The sequence below is a fragment of the Callithrix jacchus genome, chromosome 2, assembly GCF_049354715.1.
Source record: "Callithrix jacchus isolate 240 chromosome 2, calJac240_pri, whole genome shotgun sequence".
Lineage (NCBI taxonomy): Eukaryota > Metazoa > Chordata > Mammalia > Primates > Cebidae > Callithrix > Callithrix jacchus.
Window position 1 is genome coordinate 167,184,957 of NC_133503.1, and position 19,475 is coordinate 167,204,431.

General features: G+C 41.1%; 1 protein-coding gene across 6 annotated transcripts in view; it reads right to left on the reverse strand.

Moving 5' to 3' along the window:
- The window catches only part of EGFLAM (EGF like, fibronectin type III and laminin G domains), a 231,329-nt gene that overhangs the window by 104,020 nt on the left and 107,834 nt on the right, over nucleotides 1-19,475 (reverse strand). For all 6 annotated transcript variants that reach the window (XM_078365554.1, XM_078365553.1, XM_035291649.3 and 3 more), the window contains one exon: nucleotides 2,786-2,952. In XM_078365554.1, coding sequence (XP_078221680.1) covers nucleotides 2,786-2,952 — 167 coding nt within the window. The remainder of the gene's footprint in view (nucleotides 1-2,785; nucleotides 2,953-19,475) is intronic.

Genomic DNA, 19,475 nt, shown 5'->3' on the forward strand with positions numbered 1-19,475 from the left:
AAATTTCTATCTCTGAATGTTCAGGGAGACTGATTTGAGTAATAATAAAACTGTGGTCTCCTGCACAGCTGGCTTTGTGTGAATTACTCTTCCTCCATTGCAATTTCCCTATCTTGATAAATAGGCTCTGTCTAGGCAGCAGAAAAGGTAAACCCGTTGGATGGTTACAGCATGAACAGACATTTCTAAAAAAATGACATACAAGTGGAAAAAACTCAAGAAAAAAAATGCTCAATATCACCAATCATCAGAGAAGTGCAAATTAAAACCACAATGAGATATCTTACACCAATCAGAATGACCAGTCAAAAAAACACTACTCTGAATAAATTTGTGAGGCCAGTATTGTATTTCTACACGTTGGGCTTATCTCATCCTCACTGCTCCCACTCCCCACCATCTACATGAATGTTTACTTGATTTGATGCCAACTTTGCTATCAGATGTTGGCATGAATATGGAGAAAAGGGGAGGCTTACACACTGTTAGTGGGAATGCAAATTAGTACAACCTTTATGGAAAACAGTATGGAGACCTCTCAAATAACTAAAAACATAACTATCATTGAACCAGCAATCCCACTACTGGGCATCAACCCAAAAGAAAAGAAAACATTATATGAAAAAGACTCCGGCACTTGTATGTTTATTGCAGCACTATTCACCATGGAATATTACGCAGCCATAACAAAGAACGAACTCATGTCCTTCAGGCAACATGAATGAAGCTGGAGGTCATTATTCTAAATGAAATAACTCACAAAAGAAAATCAAATACTGCATGCTCTTGCTTACAAGTGGGAACTAAATAATTGATACATGGGGACATATAGATGGAAATGATAGACACTGGGGACTCCAAAAGGCAGGGGGGAGGTTGGAACGGGGGTGAGAGTTGAAAAATTACTTCTTAGGTACAATGGTCACTATTTGGGTGTTGGGGACACTAGGAGCTCAAATCTCACCATTGTGCAATATATTCATCTAACAAACCTGCCCATGTACCTGTGAATCTAAAACTTAAAAACAAAACAACGTTTAGAGGTTTATTCTGTGCTGTCAGAGTCTCCTTAGCCCATAGACTTAGACAGTCTACAGGGACTGTCCTGTCTTTTATTAATTGTTACCCTAACCATTTTCACGTTGCTTTGCATTAGAAGAAGAACAGCCTTCTCTAAACGTTTCTCACTCAAAGAAGCAGCTTTGCAGTCAGCCAAACCCAAGTTCAAATCCTGCCTTTACAATAATCAATCTTGCCAAAATACATGACCTTTCAAAAATTCAATTTTTCAAATCTGTAAAAAGGGGACACTATTCCTCCAGCACAGCGTTTCTGTGAGGATTAACTGGGCTTCGTAGGTAAAGCGCCCAGCACGATGTCTGGCTTGTTGCATGCGTTCCCCAGGGTAGCTCTGACACTCCAAATTTATTATCATTCGGATAGTGCTATTTGGTAATTAGGTAATTTTATGTATGGGAAAAGCATATTTTGGAAGCAAAATGATACTCTAAACCAATACCAAAATAAAAATATATAAACGTATCCCAGAATAAAGGGTTTTCCAAAACATCAGAAGTGATCAGGAGAAAAACCACACTTGAAATACTAATTATAGCACTTTCTTCTGTATTCATGAAACAAGCCATCTAATACATTTTGTTATTCTGATCTGAGTAACTGTATATACCTAAAGGCAGTAAAATTATGTCTATTTAAGATTGTTTCGTAACTGAGAATTTTCACTGATTTAGCATGGTTTTGTCCACCATCCCGCCCAGAATTATTTGAAATTTAAAAATTTTACTTCACATAACAGACCAATTATAATAAAAGGATGGCAGGGGATGGGGGGATTGGGCAGGGATAACATTAGGAGAAATACCTAATGTAGATGACGGGTGGATGGAGGGAGCCAACCACCATGGCATGTGTATACCTATGTAACAATCCTGCATGACCTGCCCATGTACCCAAGAAGTTAAAAAAAAAAAAAAAGATCAGAGTCTTCAAACAAAAAAGTGCCAACATTTCCATTCTCAGCTTTCCATGCTACACAGAGTTCTAGGTTTACAGAAATACACCCTCCGTTCCCCAAATACAAAAAACGTCTAAACTAGGCTGGGCTTGACAAAGTGGTCTAAGCCCTTGACAATCCAAGAATGGTTCTTGGCATTGCATGGGTTTGTTAAAACCCAGACCAAAAACAGGATCTGACTTTAACAAAACCCCCAGTGATTTGATAAGCACTGGCCCAAGTGTCTCGTAGGCACTGTGAGAACTTCCACCACTGGCCACAGCCCCAGCTCCGTGACAGCGCTCAACTTCTTCAATACTCCTAAACTATCTATCATTCAGAGGAGTTGATGTTTTTTGAACATCCTTGATTTTTAGGCAAACACGAACCCTGAAGCCTCAGAGGGTAGCCTTAGTTTTTTCTCCTATGTTTTTAAGATAAACTCATTTTCTCAAAATACGAAAAGAAGGGGGAAACTGGACAGCATTTTGCTATGTGGTCTGTTGTGTGACTGTGAAAGAAAACTGACCTCAGACTTCCCAAGGATGATGCAAATATAAATCCTCTACTGAGCTCCAGGACATAGAAACAGCCGGTGTCCCTGTTGACAGCCTCTAACTTCCCAGGGGCTGGGAAAACCGCAGGAGGAAAGCCTGGGATTAGCCCTTTTCCAGGCTGTCCTTCCGCACGGCATCCAGGTCAAGAGAGTCCTCATGAGGCAAGCACAGATATGCAGCTCCCTCTGTCCTTCAGAAGGGCCATGATACTCACAGAGGGTCCGGATGATGTTGCTGGGCCAGCTGCGGGGGCTGGGGCCATGGGAATTCATTGCCCTCACAGCAAATTGGTAGTTGGTATCTGGATCTAGGCCCTTGATAACCATGGAGTCCATCTGGATCCGCTCATGGATTAAGGTCCACCTCGTGTCGAAATCTGGCCTTTATTGATTAGAAAAAAAAGAAGCAGTAGTTCAGAAATACCAGAGGAAAGGGAAGCTAGCTGGCTGTGTAAACTAACGGTATTTGAACTCTGGGAGCAATACTCATAAAAGTTAACATTTCCTATGTGAAAGTCATCCTGATTTGAAATCACAAGTCATCATTTGCAAGTCCCTGACGATAAAAACGTAGATTATTTTCAGGGCCAGTTTTAAACGCTGCTTAAAGACCATGCGCTTTTCCTTGCAAGGCCCTCCATACGATGAAAAGATCTCCACATAGGAATTCACTTTCAAGGACTCTGCCTTCCAGATGTTTCATAAACAGTCCTCCCTTTGACAGTCCCCATCCCCAGAGGTCAGAAGAATGTAGATTCCATCTATTCACAATCTGTTCACAAAATAAACAAATATACGTTTTATAGGGTGACTAATTGCATGAATTACCATGGGAAAACCCAAGAAGAATCTGTTCACGGACATTTTTAGTCTTAACAAATTATATAACTATGCCAACTTGTGCTGAATTTTTACATGTCCTTTGGAGGACCCTACAGAGAAGGCAGACCTTTGTTTGGAGCTCCCATGTGGGAGGTAATATACAGAAGGTGGGAGGATGAGCTCTGGAGTTCAAACCCTGACTCTTCTACTTATTAGCTGCTACTTAATTTCTTTAAGACTCAGTTTTTCCATCTGTAAAACGGGAATAATAAAAGGTCCTACCTAAGTTAACTGCCATGAAGATCAAATGAGATATGTATCTTCAGGCTAGTACTCGGCATCAAGTCGTAAACACTCAGCAGGTACCAGTCAAGGGACTTATTCTTAGAACTAGTAACTTACAGCTGCCTGCTTCCTGTATAACTGCATGATCCAATATGGTACCCCATGTGGTAGTCAGCACTATCACATGGGGTACCACATGGGGTACCATACTGAGAATTACTATAGTAATTGAGATGTACTATAGTTTAAAATGTGAAATGTAAAGAAAGAAAAAAATATGAAATATCTCAGTAATTTTTATATGGGTTATGTTAAATGAGTATATTTTGGATACAGCTGGTTAAAATAAATTATTGAAATTCATTTCATTTCTTTCTATTACCCTTTAAATGCCACTCTTAGAAAATGTCAACTTTCACATAGGCTTGCTTTGCATTTCTACTGGATAGCACTGCTCTACATGGACATCCTAGTTGGAGGGGAGAAAAAAGAGCATTCCAGGTAATAAGAACTACAGATAAAAGTCAGAAGTAATTGTGCATGGCCTGAGGACAGTGTGAATGGCCTAAGTGGAGTAGAGGTTTTGTGTTCATGGCTAATAACATCAAGGGCTTTCCACCTACCAAGCACCATTCTAATACTTTAACTCATTTACTTCTCACAAATGCCTATGTAGTAAGTACTAATATTAAACACCCCCACCTTTTTTTTTTTTTGGACAGAGAAGGGAACTAAGGCACTGAATGGGTAAGTAACTTGCTCAAGGTCACATAGCTGATAAATGGTGAGGCCAACCTGGACTGGTAAGATGAGGTTAGATTTAGAAGCCCCTTAATACTGGACGGAAAACGAGTGATGGTGGGTGAGAGGCTATTTCCGATTCCTTTGCTCGCTCCCTGCCCACCTCTCAGGTGTTCTGTTGTTAAATGCCTCTGCTCACAGATATTTAGAGGAAGGCAGGAAATAAAAAGTTCTGTTTGTCTTTGATGAACAACTTTCCAGGCAAGGAAACAGAGACTCATTTTGCTAAAAGAAGATGCCAGGGTGAAGAGCGGATTTCTTTTCAATGAGCTCACCCAGTTTTTCATTAAGCAGGAATGATTGAAAGCCAGACGGAGTCCTTTCATCATTTACACCCAGTAAATGTGCTCAAACTCACAGAGCTGGGGGTAGTGTGCTAATGTGTTTGGAAAAGCAGAGTTCACAGGGTATACCCACAGAGGAAGCAGGGCTGGTTTTTCTTTCCTAATATTCCTTCCCCAAAGATGGAATTCTCATGTAAACTAAATTTATCATCAAAGAGGAAAACCCATGAGTAGAAGGAAGCACATTTACAAACTCAAAGTAGAACTAAATCACTTTGCAGAGGAAAACCACAGGGGATACCTAAAAGTAAAGTCAGAAAAGATATGATCTTTAGATAAAACTCTCCTGTTATCCTTTGCTAAGCTTCCCTTGTGATATTTAGAGAGGAAATAACCCATATCTATTCTCAGAGTGTGCTGTTATTTACCCAGGACTACCCACAAATACCTGCAACAATCTTCGTGTAAAAACTACAGCAAAACAAAAAAGAGATTATTTTGTACATGTTGTCCATTTAATGCAGAAAAGAAAAACTCTTATTTCCAGCGAATAAGAGATTGAAATCATTAGCATTTATTTTTATTCCATAGAGCGAGAGACGAGCTCATGCAGATTGAATGCCACTTCAAAACGTTTAACATTTTGCCTCTGATTTTGTCATGAGTTTTTTATTGGAACGTTTTTAGATTCTCTAAGTACAAAAGTACAAAGGTCAGGTTGAGAAAGAGACAACCAGGCAAAAGAACTGTCTTAAATCATACCCAAAAACATCTTTATCTTTTTTTGACTAAAGAAAATTACTTTATCCTAACTACAAAGTTGTTGGTCAGATCACCATAGCAACACTATCAAGTTGACTGACAATGGGCTGCCACCCCCCGTGAACAAATGGACAACTGGCAGGGTGGGGTGGCTCCAGCCTGAAATCCAGCACTTTGGAAGGCTGAGGTGGAAGGATGGTTTGAGCCAACGGGTGGAAGACCAGCCTGGGCAACATAGTGAGACCTTGTCTCTGCAGAAAACTTAAAAAAAAAAAAAAAGTTGGGTGTGGGAGGATTGTTTGAGCCTGGGAGGTTTAGGCTGCAGTGAGCTGTGATCACACCAATGTACAATGCCTGGTAACAAAGTGAGACCCTGTCTCAAGAAAAAAAAAAAAAAAAAAAAAGACATGGACAGCCATCAGCAGGGCATACACTTCAAGCATCTTGCCAGTAGTGAGATAGGGTTGAGCCAGGCATCCTATACCTCAGGAGATCGGTGGCTCACCTTTAGAAGGTTGCTGGGCAGGGGAGTTCAGGTGTGGGATAGAGAATGCGGCTCTTAGAAATTGTATCCAAGATTTTATCATGAACATATTTTATTTTTCTAAGTAAAGGGTCCTTCACATTTATCAGATTCTCAAAGATGAAATCATGATCCCAAAAGCTTTGAGAGTCACCAATCTGATCCAGTCTCTCAGTCTGTCCATGGTCACTGAAGGAAAATAATTTACCCAAAGTCACAGAACCAGTGGCTGGTACATCTTTCTGTTGTTATGACTACCTTGCCCATTGCCAATCTCAACCTTAGTGAACAATCATTTTTCTTGATACCACCAAACCCATAGGTAGCTGCCATGGGCTAGTCAATTGGCAAATGAGGAATGATTATCAACCAGGCACCATCACAGGAGTTATATTCCAGGAGGCTCCACAGAAGTTTAAGCACAGTTCCACTTCCACGGAGCAATTCCATTCCAGGATGGAATCTAATAACCTGGGGATACAATACACCAGGAAGCTTATAATCTAATAACCTGGGGATATACTACATCTGAGCATCAGTGCAGAAACGGTACCTCTAAGGACCAGCAGGAAGCCAGTGCAAAATAGCACATTTCAAGAGCTGTATTTGAATAGGTCATTGTGAACTAGAATCCTCAGGGAAGTCTATGAGGACCAGGAAGAACTTAAGTTACATTTTGAATGTATTTGGGCTTGGATAACTGAAAAGGAATGGTGAAGGAGAGACCAGAGCAGCATCAGCTGTGTGTGTGACATAAGCTTATTAAGTGCTAATTAAATGGAAAATATCAAGTGGGTTATCTAAAAAGAGTATGTGATATTAGTCCCTGATATGAATCATTTCATCTATACACAAGATGGGTACAGCTTATAAAAACATCAGCCATTGGTAGGTAAATGAGTATTTGGTGGTGCCTCCCTGCATACACAGGTAGTCAGGGCTTCCTTGTCAACCTCTGCCTAACCAAATTAACCAGTGATCTGCCTTTGTTTTCACCAATTGAGATACTGGCTTATCAAGGTCAGTTGTGTTTATTTCCAAACCTGTTTATGATGTTTGTGTTTATTTTAATTGTTATTTAACTGAATAGTACATAAACCAGTGACATATGAATACAAAAATACAAGGGATAGCTATGTGAAATGTTTTTGAAAGATTTTGATAAAGCTGAATCACTGGCCGGGCGCCGTGGCTCAAGCCTGTAATCCCAGCACTTTGGGAGGCCGAGGTGGGTGGATCACGAGGTCAACAGATCGAGACCATCCTGGTCAACATGGTGAAACTCCGTCTCTACTAAAAATACAAAAAATTAGCTGGGCACGGTGGCGTGTGCCTGTAATCCCACACTCAGGAGGCTGAGGCAGGAGAATTGCCTGAACCCAGGAGGCGGAGGTTGTGGTGAGCCGAGATCGCGCCATTGCACTCCAGCCTGGGTAACAAGAGCGAAACTCTGTCTCAAAAAAAAAAAAAGCTGAATCACTTAAAAAAATGCCTTTGAACTAGGTAAAAGTGAGACAAATGCAAAAGACTGGGGGGAAATTATAAAATTCTAGCAGAATTCTGCAGTCAGCTTTGCAAATAACTTTAAGTATTTTGGTTCACTTGAAAAAAACTTTAGGTAGAAATTGCAGGTGATACCTGATAGGTATAGTTTGTGCAAGAATATCAGTGGGGTGCTCAAAACAGTGGGCCCACATTCAAAGAAAAGACCTTAGCCCTATATTAAACAAATGGTGAATTGATGCATATTTACAGAATTTATCTAAAAAGAAGAGTGTTTAAGGTATTCTGTATCATTCAAAATATATGGTTTCTGACTTTAACTGACTTGAAAGACTTCATTGAAGGTCATGGGAGAAATGATTAAGAAAGGCTAAATGTTCCTAGATGTTCTGCCTCTCTTCCAGATAAATGTTGAAAAACAGTTACTATTGTTTGAATGGGTTTCTAAATTATGAGCCTGCCACATGTCTCAGAGAGGCTCAAATGGGTAAACAGGCAGATGAGAAGGTGGGAAGGACTGTCCCAAGAATGATTCAAGTGGTTAAGAGGAAGAAAAAATTGACAGGATAAAAAGTCTTCAAGGGAGGATGGAATGCTCAGCTCTGATCCTTTACCTTTAATTGTAGAACCTCTATGAAAAAGTCGAAAACGTAATAGAATCTCAGTAGCCCAAAGTCAGAAGAAGAAAGAGTCCATAACCAGCTGTATTTAAAATAGTCAGAAGACGTTTAAGGAATGTAGATCATTGCCTGGGATGTGGCGTCCCAAAATAAGATGCACCACAGAATAAAAATTCAAAATTACCTCAATATATAGAAACACAAGGGCAAAATCAACCCAAAATGAAATTTAGCAGGATGAGTGCAAAATGTTAGTTTTTTTTTAAAGGTTAATTTCATAGCTATAAGACAGAGATAACCTGGTATGGCAAATATCTATGGTGGGGGCATACACTTGGACTTTAAAAATTGGTCACAAGATCAAGTGGATGTCTGGACCAGCTGCTGTTGAAAAGTCCCAGAATCCATATCCTAAGGAGACACTGATCACTGGGCAGAAGTTAGCTTGGACCCATCTCCACCTAGCAGATACTGCTTGGCTTGAGTGAAGAAAACTTAGTAAGGATAGGGCAGTGTGTTTACATAAGAGACAAATAAAGATAGTATGGAAAGCTTCTGTGTTTTCCATGTTGGAATAAGAGGCCCAGTGGTTTTTTACATAGAAGCCCATGGCAAGAAAACCTTTTTTGATGTCAATTAGGATTAACTGACAATGAAGCTGACTGCCTTGGAAAGGATGAGCTGTTCCTCGATGACTACATTAAAGCAAAGCGGGGTGGTCCTCAATCAGGAATGACAATGTAGCAAGTGACTTCCTGGTCAGAGTGGGAGCTGGAACTTAATTCAGTGTCTCTGACCTTGACTCACATTAAGAAATACACTTTTCCATAGTAAATATACCAATGCACACAATATGTATATTATATGAGTACAAAGCTGAAAAAAGTTTCCAGAAAAATTACTTAGTTTTATTACTTTATTCATGTTTCTCCTTTCTTTCTCTCCTTTTTCTTTCTTTTTTACTTCTCTTTAAAAAAATGCTGATAAAAGACCAGTAAATTGATCTTGTCAGTCACTGGAGTGCTGTGGCCCACAATTTAAAAACACACTGCACTAAACTTTTCCTCCTAGAATATCATTTCCAACTCCACAATTCCAAGAATAAAGAAAGCAGGTGTCATTAGCCCCTGAGAGGAATCTGTTCCTTGAACTTGAATTCAATATCTACACATGGCAAATGAAGCCTGTTCAACCTCAAACATGCTCTGGATTCATCACGTAGCAGAGCTGTGTTTTTGAATGATCCACAGTTAAGACATACACTGGGCATTGTGACCCAGCAAACACCACACACTCACACACACACACACACACACACACACACACACACGAAACAAGTTTCACAAAACAATTCTCCTTTTTCCGATGCCTGGGAGCCTCTGCTATTCTCTTTTCTATTCTATTTCATCTCTTGGTTTGAGAGCTCCTGTTCCAGAAAGATGGAACTGAGATGAAGAGTGAAGCTCAAGCATGTTATGGACGTTAATTAGGAAATGGCTAAAACTGGTTAAATCTTGCTAGGAAAATACTTTTGAGAGTGGAATTTGTTGGAGCAGGAAACTGTCCTCTAGGGGATATAGCAGAACATCCAGAATAGCCTTGACAGTGGAGGCCACTCTACTAGCCTGAGAAGGAGAGGACCAGAAGCCTAATTATAGCACAGCCAGGCACTTGTGGCCTTCTTCTTTCCGCTTCCAACCTACCAACCCACAACGGGATGCTTTCTGGAGGATGCTGGGTTATTTGACAGCTCCCTCCCTAAAGTATTTTCTCTCACATTATTCCTCCTTAACATCATCTTAGAAACAGAATTTAAAAAGACTTTCCTCTGGACAATCCCATGCCTTGAATCTGATTCTACTATCACACTGATTAGATCACTTTCCAATATAATTTTATACTTCTGTTTTTCCTCTTGGGCTGTGAGCTCATTAAGCATGGTGACTTTGTCCTCTTCATCTCCGTGTTCCTTGAGATGTCTGCATGATCTTTCAAAGATGTGAACACTACCAGTCCCTTTCCTGCTTGCAACTTTCCATAGCTCTCTATTCCCTTCAGGATACATACAGGCTCCTCTATAATGCCTTTCTTGGTGTGATCCTCGCCTACCCATCTCTCACCACACAGAGCTCCACGCTTTCTAAGCAATTACAGGAACATTTTCTTCTTGCCTCCAAGCCATTGCTTAAGAGGCTTCCTCAGCCTAAGCCTTTTATGTTGCTTACTCCCTCCCCTTTTGCCTGGTAATCTCTGATGTGGCCTTCTTTGCTCCCTTAAGAAGCCTTCCAGACTCATTCAAATCTAGGTCAAATCAAGCCTGTGTTTCTCTAGGTTCCTAGTCGCCATGCCTGCCTACAACACTCGCTGCTCCTGTGAACTCTGTCCATCTGCATTCCCCGGTAGACTGTCCAACGGTGGAGTCTAGAGTCTACAGCTGATCATCCCCAAATCTCTTGCATGTTTTTCATATGAGATACTCAATACATACATGTTTGTATGAATACATGCTCATAGGAGGTATCCAATAAAGGGTGATTGAGCTGAATTAAAATATCTGCAGAATTCAACTTAGAAATAGCAAGATGCCCTAAATCAGGGTTGGCAAATTTCAGCCAGCTGCCAGCCTTAGTAAATAAGGCTTTACTGGAACACAACCACACCCATTTAAGTACTGGTTATGGCTGCTTTCCTACTACAGTGGCAGAGTTGATTCGTTGAGACGGAATTCATACAGCTGGCAAAGCACAAAATACTATTGATACTGTGAGAAAAAGTTTACCAACCCCTGATCTAAGACAACAGCATGCTTTAATCTGGCTCACACCACTTTGATGGTCTAATGACACCTATGAATCCCTTCTCAGCATGTTTTAAAATGCATCAAATTTATAGGTTCACATAGGAAACCAATTATATTGAAAATAATTATCAAAATAAAAATTATGAAATAATATATATATACTCCTTTATTAATACATTAAGTAACAAAGCCTAGCAATGGATTTAATAACTATGCTTATTTCAAAGTAGTGATAAACATAACTGGGTATTCTGAGATACGTGCAACCTTTATAACAAGATAGGAAAATACCTGTGATTCTAATGCTGACAAGCTCACAAGAACCGTTAATACCGTGTGATTTGTTGTCTGTATTCATTTTTGAAGAAAATGCTAAATTTCCATTGGTGAAACTAAGAATATAATTTTTTTTCCAACCAAAGTCCAGGGACTCCTTGAATTCTATCCAGGAAACCCTTGGGTCTCTATGGACTGCCGGTTAAACACCCTGTTCTAAGGGAAGAGATGTGATCCCATAGATTACCAGGGCAAACACAACAAGAGTAAGAGAAAAGCTCACACTCAGAAGAGCCTCTGACTCTGTCAATTTTACAGACTGTTTGATGCTGGATTTGCTCTACACTAAATGAATTGCAGAGAAAAGTCCAATACCACTCAGTAGTCAAAGATGAAAAAAAAAAAGATGTCTTATTTGATCTTCAGCTTCAGCCTTCTTTATTTACACATTGGTTCAACCTAACAAAATGGCAAACAGATGGATACGATGGGGTTATGATAAACTCAGCTGGCAGTTTGTCCCGGGTGGGGCAATAGGAGAGCACACTTCATTTGCAGTTTACAAATGGCTCCCAAAGCTGTTACATAATTCAGTTTATGTCAATTGCCATCAATCTCACCATGAATTATATCAGGAATGCTTAGGGTAGAAGGAATTGAAGCTTTATGGCATCAAATTGTAGAACTATAGGTTGGACTTCTTGAAATCCTTTAGAGTAATCCTTCCATTAGGGCCTGAGCAGAGCGACTAGACAGCTTCTGGAATTTCTAGGACCAGGCTTCAGTCTAGAAGGTGGTTCTGAGATTTTCAGTTTCAAATCCAAGGGTAAGGAACAGAATTCTTTGTGAAGTAGCACTTGTTGCCTGTCATGTGAAATCCCAGCTGACATTCAAGCAAGCTCATTCTTGCTTAAATCTAATTCTATTGCTAATGATAATGAAAGCTTATGCTTAAATAGCAAAACTCCTTAAACATATTTTTGAAAAGACAGGGGGATTTGAGGGGTTTGTTTTTTCCCATTTTTCCCCAAAATTAACTGTATAATTCTTTTTTTTTTTTTTTGAGACAGAGTCACTCTTCTCGCCCGGGCTGAGTGCAATAGCATGGTCTCAGCTCACTGCAACATCTGCCTCCCAGGTTCTGCCTCAGCCTCCTGAGTAGCTGGGATTACAGGCGCACACCAGCATGCCAGGCTAATGTTTTGTATTTTTAGTAGAGACAGGGTTTCACCATGTTGGTCAGGCTGGTCTCAAACTCCTGACCTCGTGATCCGCCCGCCTTGGCCTCCCAAAGTGCTGGGATTACAGGAATGAGCCACCGCACCCGGTCGCAAGAATAATTCTTTAAATATTTTCAATTCTAACTTTTGGGGGCTAGCAAGCCAACATCAGCCTACATCACTCTTAAATATTGCAGTCATATGCCCAAGTTTTACTATACATTCTGGTAAAATGCTATGAAGGAAGGTGGCAGTTCACTTAGTTACTATGATGGCTCTAAGACACGAGTTTGCATTCCACATGAAATAAAATCACAGTAGGAGCTTTCAAGTTAGTCATACACGTTTAGGTATTATTTGAAGCTTTATCACATCCTGAGATTATTTTTAAGATAAGAAAACATCAAGATGAGATTTAGATGAGGAAAATGGAAAAAAATAAAAAAAAGATAAGAAATTGATAGCAATAAATAAACTTTCAGCTGGGATTGAAGTAGGGCATTGGCGAGGGGTCAGGGACGCAGACATGCAGATCCTTGTTGGGTTTTGTATGGTTTTTACTTCTGTAGTGGGTGAGGTCAGATGTTGGTTACTATTGTGGTACAGGATTCACTGATTACTTGTGGGTAATGCTTTTTACATTATTTACTTAAAAATAAGTAACTGCTAGTGTGAAAATATATTTGCGTGTGGCTTGGGTTAAAAAAAAATTAAAAATCCTCCATGAGCCATTCTTCTAAATGCTATACAGACCATTTCTTTTTTTTCTTTTTTCAAGACAGAGTGTCACTCTGTTGCCAGGCTGGAGTGCAGTGGGGCAATCTCAGCTCACAGCAACCTCTGCCTCCCAGGTTCAAGCAATTCTTCTGCCTCAGCCTCCTGAGTAGCTAGGATTACAGGGGCGTGCCACCATGCCCAGCTAATTTTGTATTTTTAGTAGAGACAGGGTTTCACCCTATTGGTCAGACTGGTCTTGAACTCCTGACCTCGTGATCTTCCTGCCTCAGCCTCCCAAAGTGCTTGGATTACAGGCATGAGCCATCACACCCACCCAGACCTTTTCAACTCTGCAACCCTTCTGAGGTAGCCACTATTACCATCCATGTTTTACAGCAGAGGAAACTAAGGCTTAGCAAGACTAAGTGGCTTGCTCAGGGTTCCAGCTAGGTGCTGGCATCCTCTAGAACAAGCTTGTCCAGATCATCATTCAAGGGCCACATATAGCCCAGGACAGCTTTGAATGTGGCCCAAAATAAATCTGTAAACTTTCTTAATGCATTATGAGAGTTTTGGGGATTTTTTTTTTTTTTTGCTCATCAGCTATTGTTAGTGTTACTGTTTTACATGTGGCCCAAGGCAATTTTTCTTCTTCCAATATGGCCCAGGGAAGCCAAAAGATTGGACACCCCTGCTCTAGATCAATCCCATGCCTGCCTGTGTCCAATGCTTACCAGCATATATTTGACATGTGGTATGTTCACAGGGCTAGGTATTTGGTATTCTGTATTCTGCATTCCATAGAAAGGAGCAAGGTAGACATTGCCTTCACATTCCAAGAGGAAGACGGATTTTGAGAAAGTAATTAAGTACAAGTATGCTGAGTATGGCAAATAAATGTTGGAGGTATAGCTAACCTAATTTGAGAGTAGAGGAAGGTAGGCAGGCAGGGCTTCCTGGAGGAAGTGACACTTAAAGAGGAGTCTTGAAGGATGAATAAGAGTTCGCTAAGTAAGGAGGCAGAAGAGCTATCCTGGCAGAGAATAGCAACCATAAAGACTTGTAGCCAGGAAGGGTGCAGTGGCTCACACCTATAATCCCAGCACTTTGGGAGGCCAAGGTGGGTGGATCACTTGAGGTCAGGAGTTTGAGACCAACCTAGCCAACATGGTGAAACTCCATGTCTATTACAAATACAAAAAAAAACTATCTGGGTGTGGTGGCACATGCCTGTAATCCCAGCTACTTGGGAGGCTGAGGTGGGAGAATTGCTTGAATCTGGGAAGTGGAGGTTGTAGTGAGCCAAGATCACACCACTGCACTCCAGCCTGGGTGACAGAGTGAGACTAGATTCCATCTCAAAAATAAATAAATTAATTAATTAAAATAAAAAAACAGAAGAAAGCAGGCTATGTAGGAAAGCAGAAAACACCCACTGAGAAAGCCAAATAGGAACAGTTTGCATTTATTGAGCACTTACTATGGGTTAGGTGCTGTTCTAGGCATTTCATGTGTGTCCACCCATGTAATTTCACAATAACCCATGAGGCAAGTAAGCTATTATCCCTATTTTGTTGTCTGAGGCCCAGAGAAGTTAAATAACCCACCAAAGATCACACAGCTTAGAAGTAGTAGAGACATTGTTTGCCCTAAGGAGTCCAGCCCAGAGCCTCTGTGTTATGCGATCCATCTGTATGGCCTCCCCTATGTCTTGATGCTAGACAAGCAGAGTCACAGGATATTAAATGTCACCCTTCCAGCCTGCCTTAATTTGCAGAGAAAGAAACAGGACTGGGATCTAGCAACTTTGCCAGGCTTAGAGGCTGGTTCAGAACTGTCTCTTCTGATTCCACATTTGGACACACGTAAACCTCAAGAGATGATACCATGAGTCAGGCTGTAAGCCTCAATTCTGAATGAGAAACTCCTTTAACCTGGACAGCTTTTGACCTTGACCATGAGTCAAATCACATCATCCCTTAGAACTGTTCAAAGAAAATCCATCCTCTGTTCAGCTTCCATTCTGAATCCCAGACTCGATCTTCATTTCAGTAACAGCCTTTGCAGGGTCACTTCCTGCGAGGAAACTAATTAAGTCCCTTTGTTACTTACAGAATATGGAAGTCTATGATGAGATGGAAAGAGAGATGACTTCTGACAAAAATATCAATTTTCGAGCACTACTTTAAAAAACCCACCCAGGCTGCATGACCTTGAGATTCTCAAATGAAACCAATATGTAGGCACTGCAATCCACCTAGAAGCAGCCCTGTGTGAAGATGAATCTTTCAAGTCTTATTACGGGAGGCATCTGCCAGGGACCAGAGAATTATTTAGGCAGAAAAGTAGGAAAGGAAGAAGAGGGAAAGCATTGCTCCTTCTCATTTATTAATATAAATGTCTTACATTAAGATTTAGAGATTTTCAGGTTTTTTGATCTGAGTCCCTAAAACAAACATGGACATATTCTGAACTTTCACATGTACCCAAAATAAGCCAATAGTGGACTGTGTGTGTGTGTGTGTGTGTGTGTGTGTGTGTGTGTGTGTGTGTGACAGAGTCTCACTCTGTCACCTAGTCTGGAGTGCAGTGGTGTGATCTAGGTTCACTGCAACCTCCACCTCCTGGGTTCAAGTAATTCTTGTGCCTCAGCCTCCTGAGTAGCTGGGATTACAGGTGTGTGCCACCACACCCGGCTAATTGTTGTATTTTTAGTAGAGATGGAGTTTCACCATGTTGGCCAGGCTGATCTCAAACTCCTGGCCTCAAGTGATCTGCCTGCCTCAGTGTGCTGGATTACAGGCATGAGCTACAGCACCCAGCCAGTCGTGGACTTTTACCTGAAAACAGCCATTGCTGAACTTCAGCCTGCCCTTTCAATGCAAAACTCTGAAGCAGTTTTAACCAATCAGGTGACACCTTCAGAAAAACTGTAGTTAAGTTAAATGAAAACTATTTTTAACCTTTATCCAACTCAATAGATAGCATGCGACAGTCATGGCACCCCAGTTGGAACTTCAGTGATGAGGAATGTTTTTCCAGGCCTGTGGTTTTCATTGCCACCATACCATATATTTTTGGCTTATGAGAAAGGCACTTACCCTGGGGAAATTCCTAGGCAGAAGGAGGATGCTTTCTCAGATATTTATAGCCAAGATATTTCAAAACATAGGTAGCTATATTTATGCTTGGTTCTTATTTTAATAAACACTACGCATTGCTGCCCACAAAGAAATTTTTAGTGTCACTTTAGAAAAGAAATATCCTCCTTCACCTCAAACACATGGCTTTTGTGTTTTAAAAAAGCAAGTAAAAGTGTTTAAAACACTGCAAAATATGTTACAGCCTGAAGGCTTACTCAGAACTTGCCTCTTTAGATCTTTTCTACACTGCTTAAAAAATAGAAATCTAGGCTACAAAGAAAGCTAACAAATAGCCCTCAGACCGGCTTTGGGAGAGAGCATGAGGACTGCCACCATCGAAAAGCTTTTATTCTACCTGAGCCTGAGACCAAGCTCTTCTCTGAGGTAGTTACTGAGAACACCTCCAGGGTGCTCACGCCAGAGGTGTCCTCTATTTTGGGGGTAGCAGATGTTGGATGAAGAACAAAATTCTTCTTGGTCCTAAGCCCCTGACTCAAGAGATCATCATAAATGCATAAAGTCTACTTGAAATATCATCAAAGCTGGCAAATAAGTAGTCAGCACTCCCACATCCTGGTCTCACAGTTTCTCAGGTTAATCTTTTATTAAGCAGGGGTCTCACTCTGTTGCCTGAGCTGGAATACAGTGGCACAATTACAGCTCACTGTAGCCGAAAACTCCCAGGCCCAGGTGGTCCTCCTGCCTCAGCCTCCTGAGTAGCTGGGATTTCAAATGTGAGCCACTGTGCCTGGTTTAGTTGAATATTAAAAAAAAAAATGTTAGACTATCTCCTAACAATGTCTTTAATAGCAAATAAGAAGAGCCTAAGACAGAGACAGGACTGGAACCTCACCTTCCAGTGACAGAATTCAGACAAGAACTTCACATGAAGATATCTGAATCTGAGGATAACTTCTGGGGATAAACCACTTTCTACAATTTCCTAGCTTGGCCTGTCGAAGTCTTAGATGTATAATGACAAGGACTTTTTGGCTCACACAGAAACCTGTCACGTGTGTTTCTGTACACAGGAAGTAGAAAAAGGAATTCACTATTAAATATTAAATGGACCTCTCTGGGGAAAATAAAATAACTGAAGACCCCCCAAAGCCTTTCATCCTTTCATACCATCTTAGTCTTTTTTGATGGTTATAACAAACACCATAAATTAGGTAACTTATGAACAACAGAAAGCTGTGCTCACAGTTCTAGAGGCCAGGAAGTCCAAGATCAAAGTGCCAGCAGATCCAGCGCCTGGTGATGGTCTGTCTTCTTTTCTTTTTGCTTTTTGAGACAGGGTCTCACTCTGATGCCCAGGCTAGAGTTCAGTGACATGATCATGGCTCACTGCAGCCTTGATCTCCCACGCTCAAGTGATCCTCCTGCCTCAGCCTCCTAACTGGGACTACAGTGTGCGATACCACACCTGGCTAATTTTTGTACGTTGTCCAGGCTGAGGGTCTCCTTTCTGGTTCATAGATGGCATCTTATCACTGTGTTCTTACATGGTGAAAGGTGTGAGAGATCTCCCCAGGCCTTTTTTATAAGGACACTAGTCCTATTCATGAGGGCTCTGCCCTCATGACCTAACCACATCCCAAAGGCCTCATCCTAATCCCATCACCTTGGGAGTTCAAATTTAATGTATGGGTATTGTGGAGGACATAAATATTCAGACCATACATAGCACACACAAACTGCAGTTTCAGCTTTAGAGCCCAGGAAAGCTCTCTCTGAACATATATTCTCAGGCACTCACCTATAATGGGATAGGCTCCGAGATGTTTACAAATGGATTCATTTTGCAGCCCAACATTAAATGCTGCGAGAAGCTGTGGAGGCTTCCTTTCAGGAAGACATCAAACAGTGGCCTAAGAGGAGGTTTCTCATTTCCTCAGCCAGCAGGACTCTGGGCAGGCTGGGTCTAAGCTTCCATCTCTGAAGGTGGGTCACAAACATGAAAGGACATGGGGATTCATAAAAAGCACTGGGCCGCAAGACAGGAGAATTCAGTTCTAATTTTATTCTGTCCCCAACTAGTCATTTTATCTTGGCAAAGCAACTTATGCAATGCAGTCTCAATTACTTCTCTTGTGAAAGGAAAATAGTGTTATGGTGGGATAGAAACAGACACCTGTTTCTATTGAATGTCTACATGTATAGATACTTTATGACTAAGAGCAATAGCTCAGCAATGAGGGTTACATTTGCTTCATATTACAGATGAGGAAATAGGGGTTCTGAGAAAAGATGACTGAAGTTACACATTCTAGAAGAAATAGAGGCAGATTTCCTAGCACAGGGGATGTAACAAGTGACTGGGCTTTCTCATATTACCTACCATGTTCAATTTGGAATTCAACGACATGCAAGAATTCTAAATTTGAAGCTAACCTTCCAGATACCGTGAAGGTATTTTGTTAAGGTAAACAGATAAATAGATATTACCAGTTAGTTGGAATGGCATATAAGTTTAAAATATACATAAGAGGCTGGGCACAGTAGCTCATGCCTGTAAGTCCAGCACTTTAGGAGGCCAAGGCAGGTGGATCACCTAAGGTCAGGAGTTTGAGACCAGTCTGGCCAACATGGTGAAACCCTGTCTCCACTAAAAACACAAAAGTTAGCCAGGCATAGTGGTGGGTGCCTGTCATCCCAGCTACTTGGGAGGCTGAGACAGGAGAATCGGTTGAACCCAGGAGACAGTGGTTGCAGTGAGCCAAGATTATGCCGTTGCACTCCAGCCTGGAGGACAAGAGCAAAACTCTGCACACGCGTGTGCACGCACACACACACACACACACACACACACACAGACCTTAAGCCCCTTAGATATTAGAGAGCTCTGAATGTTAAAATGCATCTTAGTTTATACTTGTATATAACACCCACATATACCTTAAACTTTTGTAGGTTTTTAATATCAACACAGATTCTTCTTACACAAAGTTCTTTCTCTTTCTCATATTTTGAAGAATATCACTTGATCCTCCTAACCACACACTGTAAGGCTGGAAGAAGTCATCGCCCACATTTTACAGATAAGGAGATGGTAGCCAATGGCTCTGGGGCCATGTCACCTCCCCTTGTTCCACTTCTGTTTTCAGCAGCAGCTGTGGCATGGACAGTTCTTGGAGGGCTGACTTGTC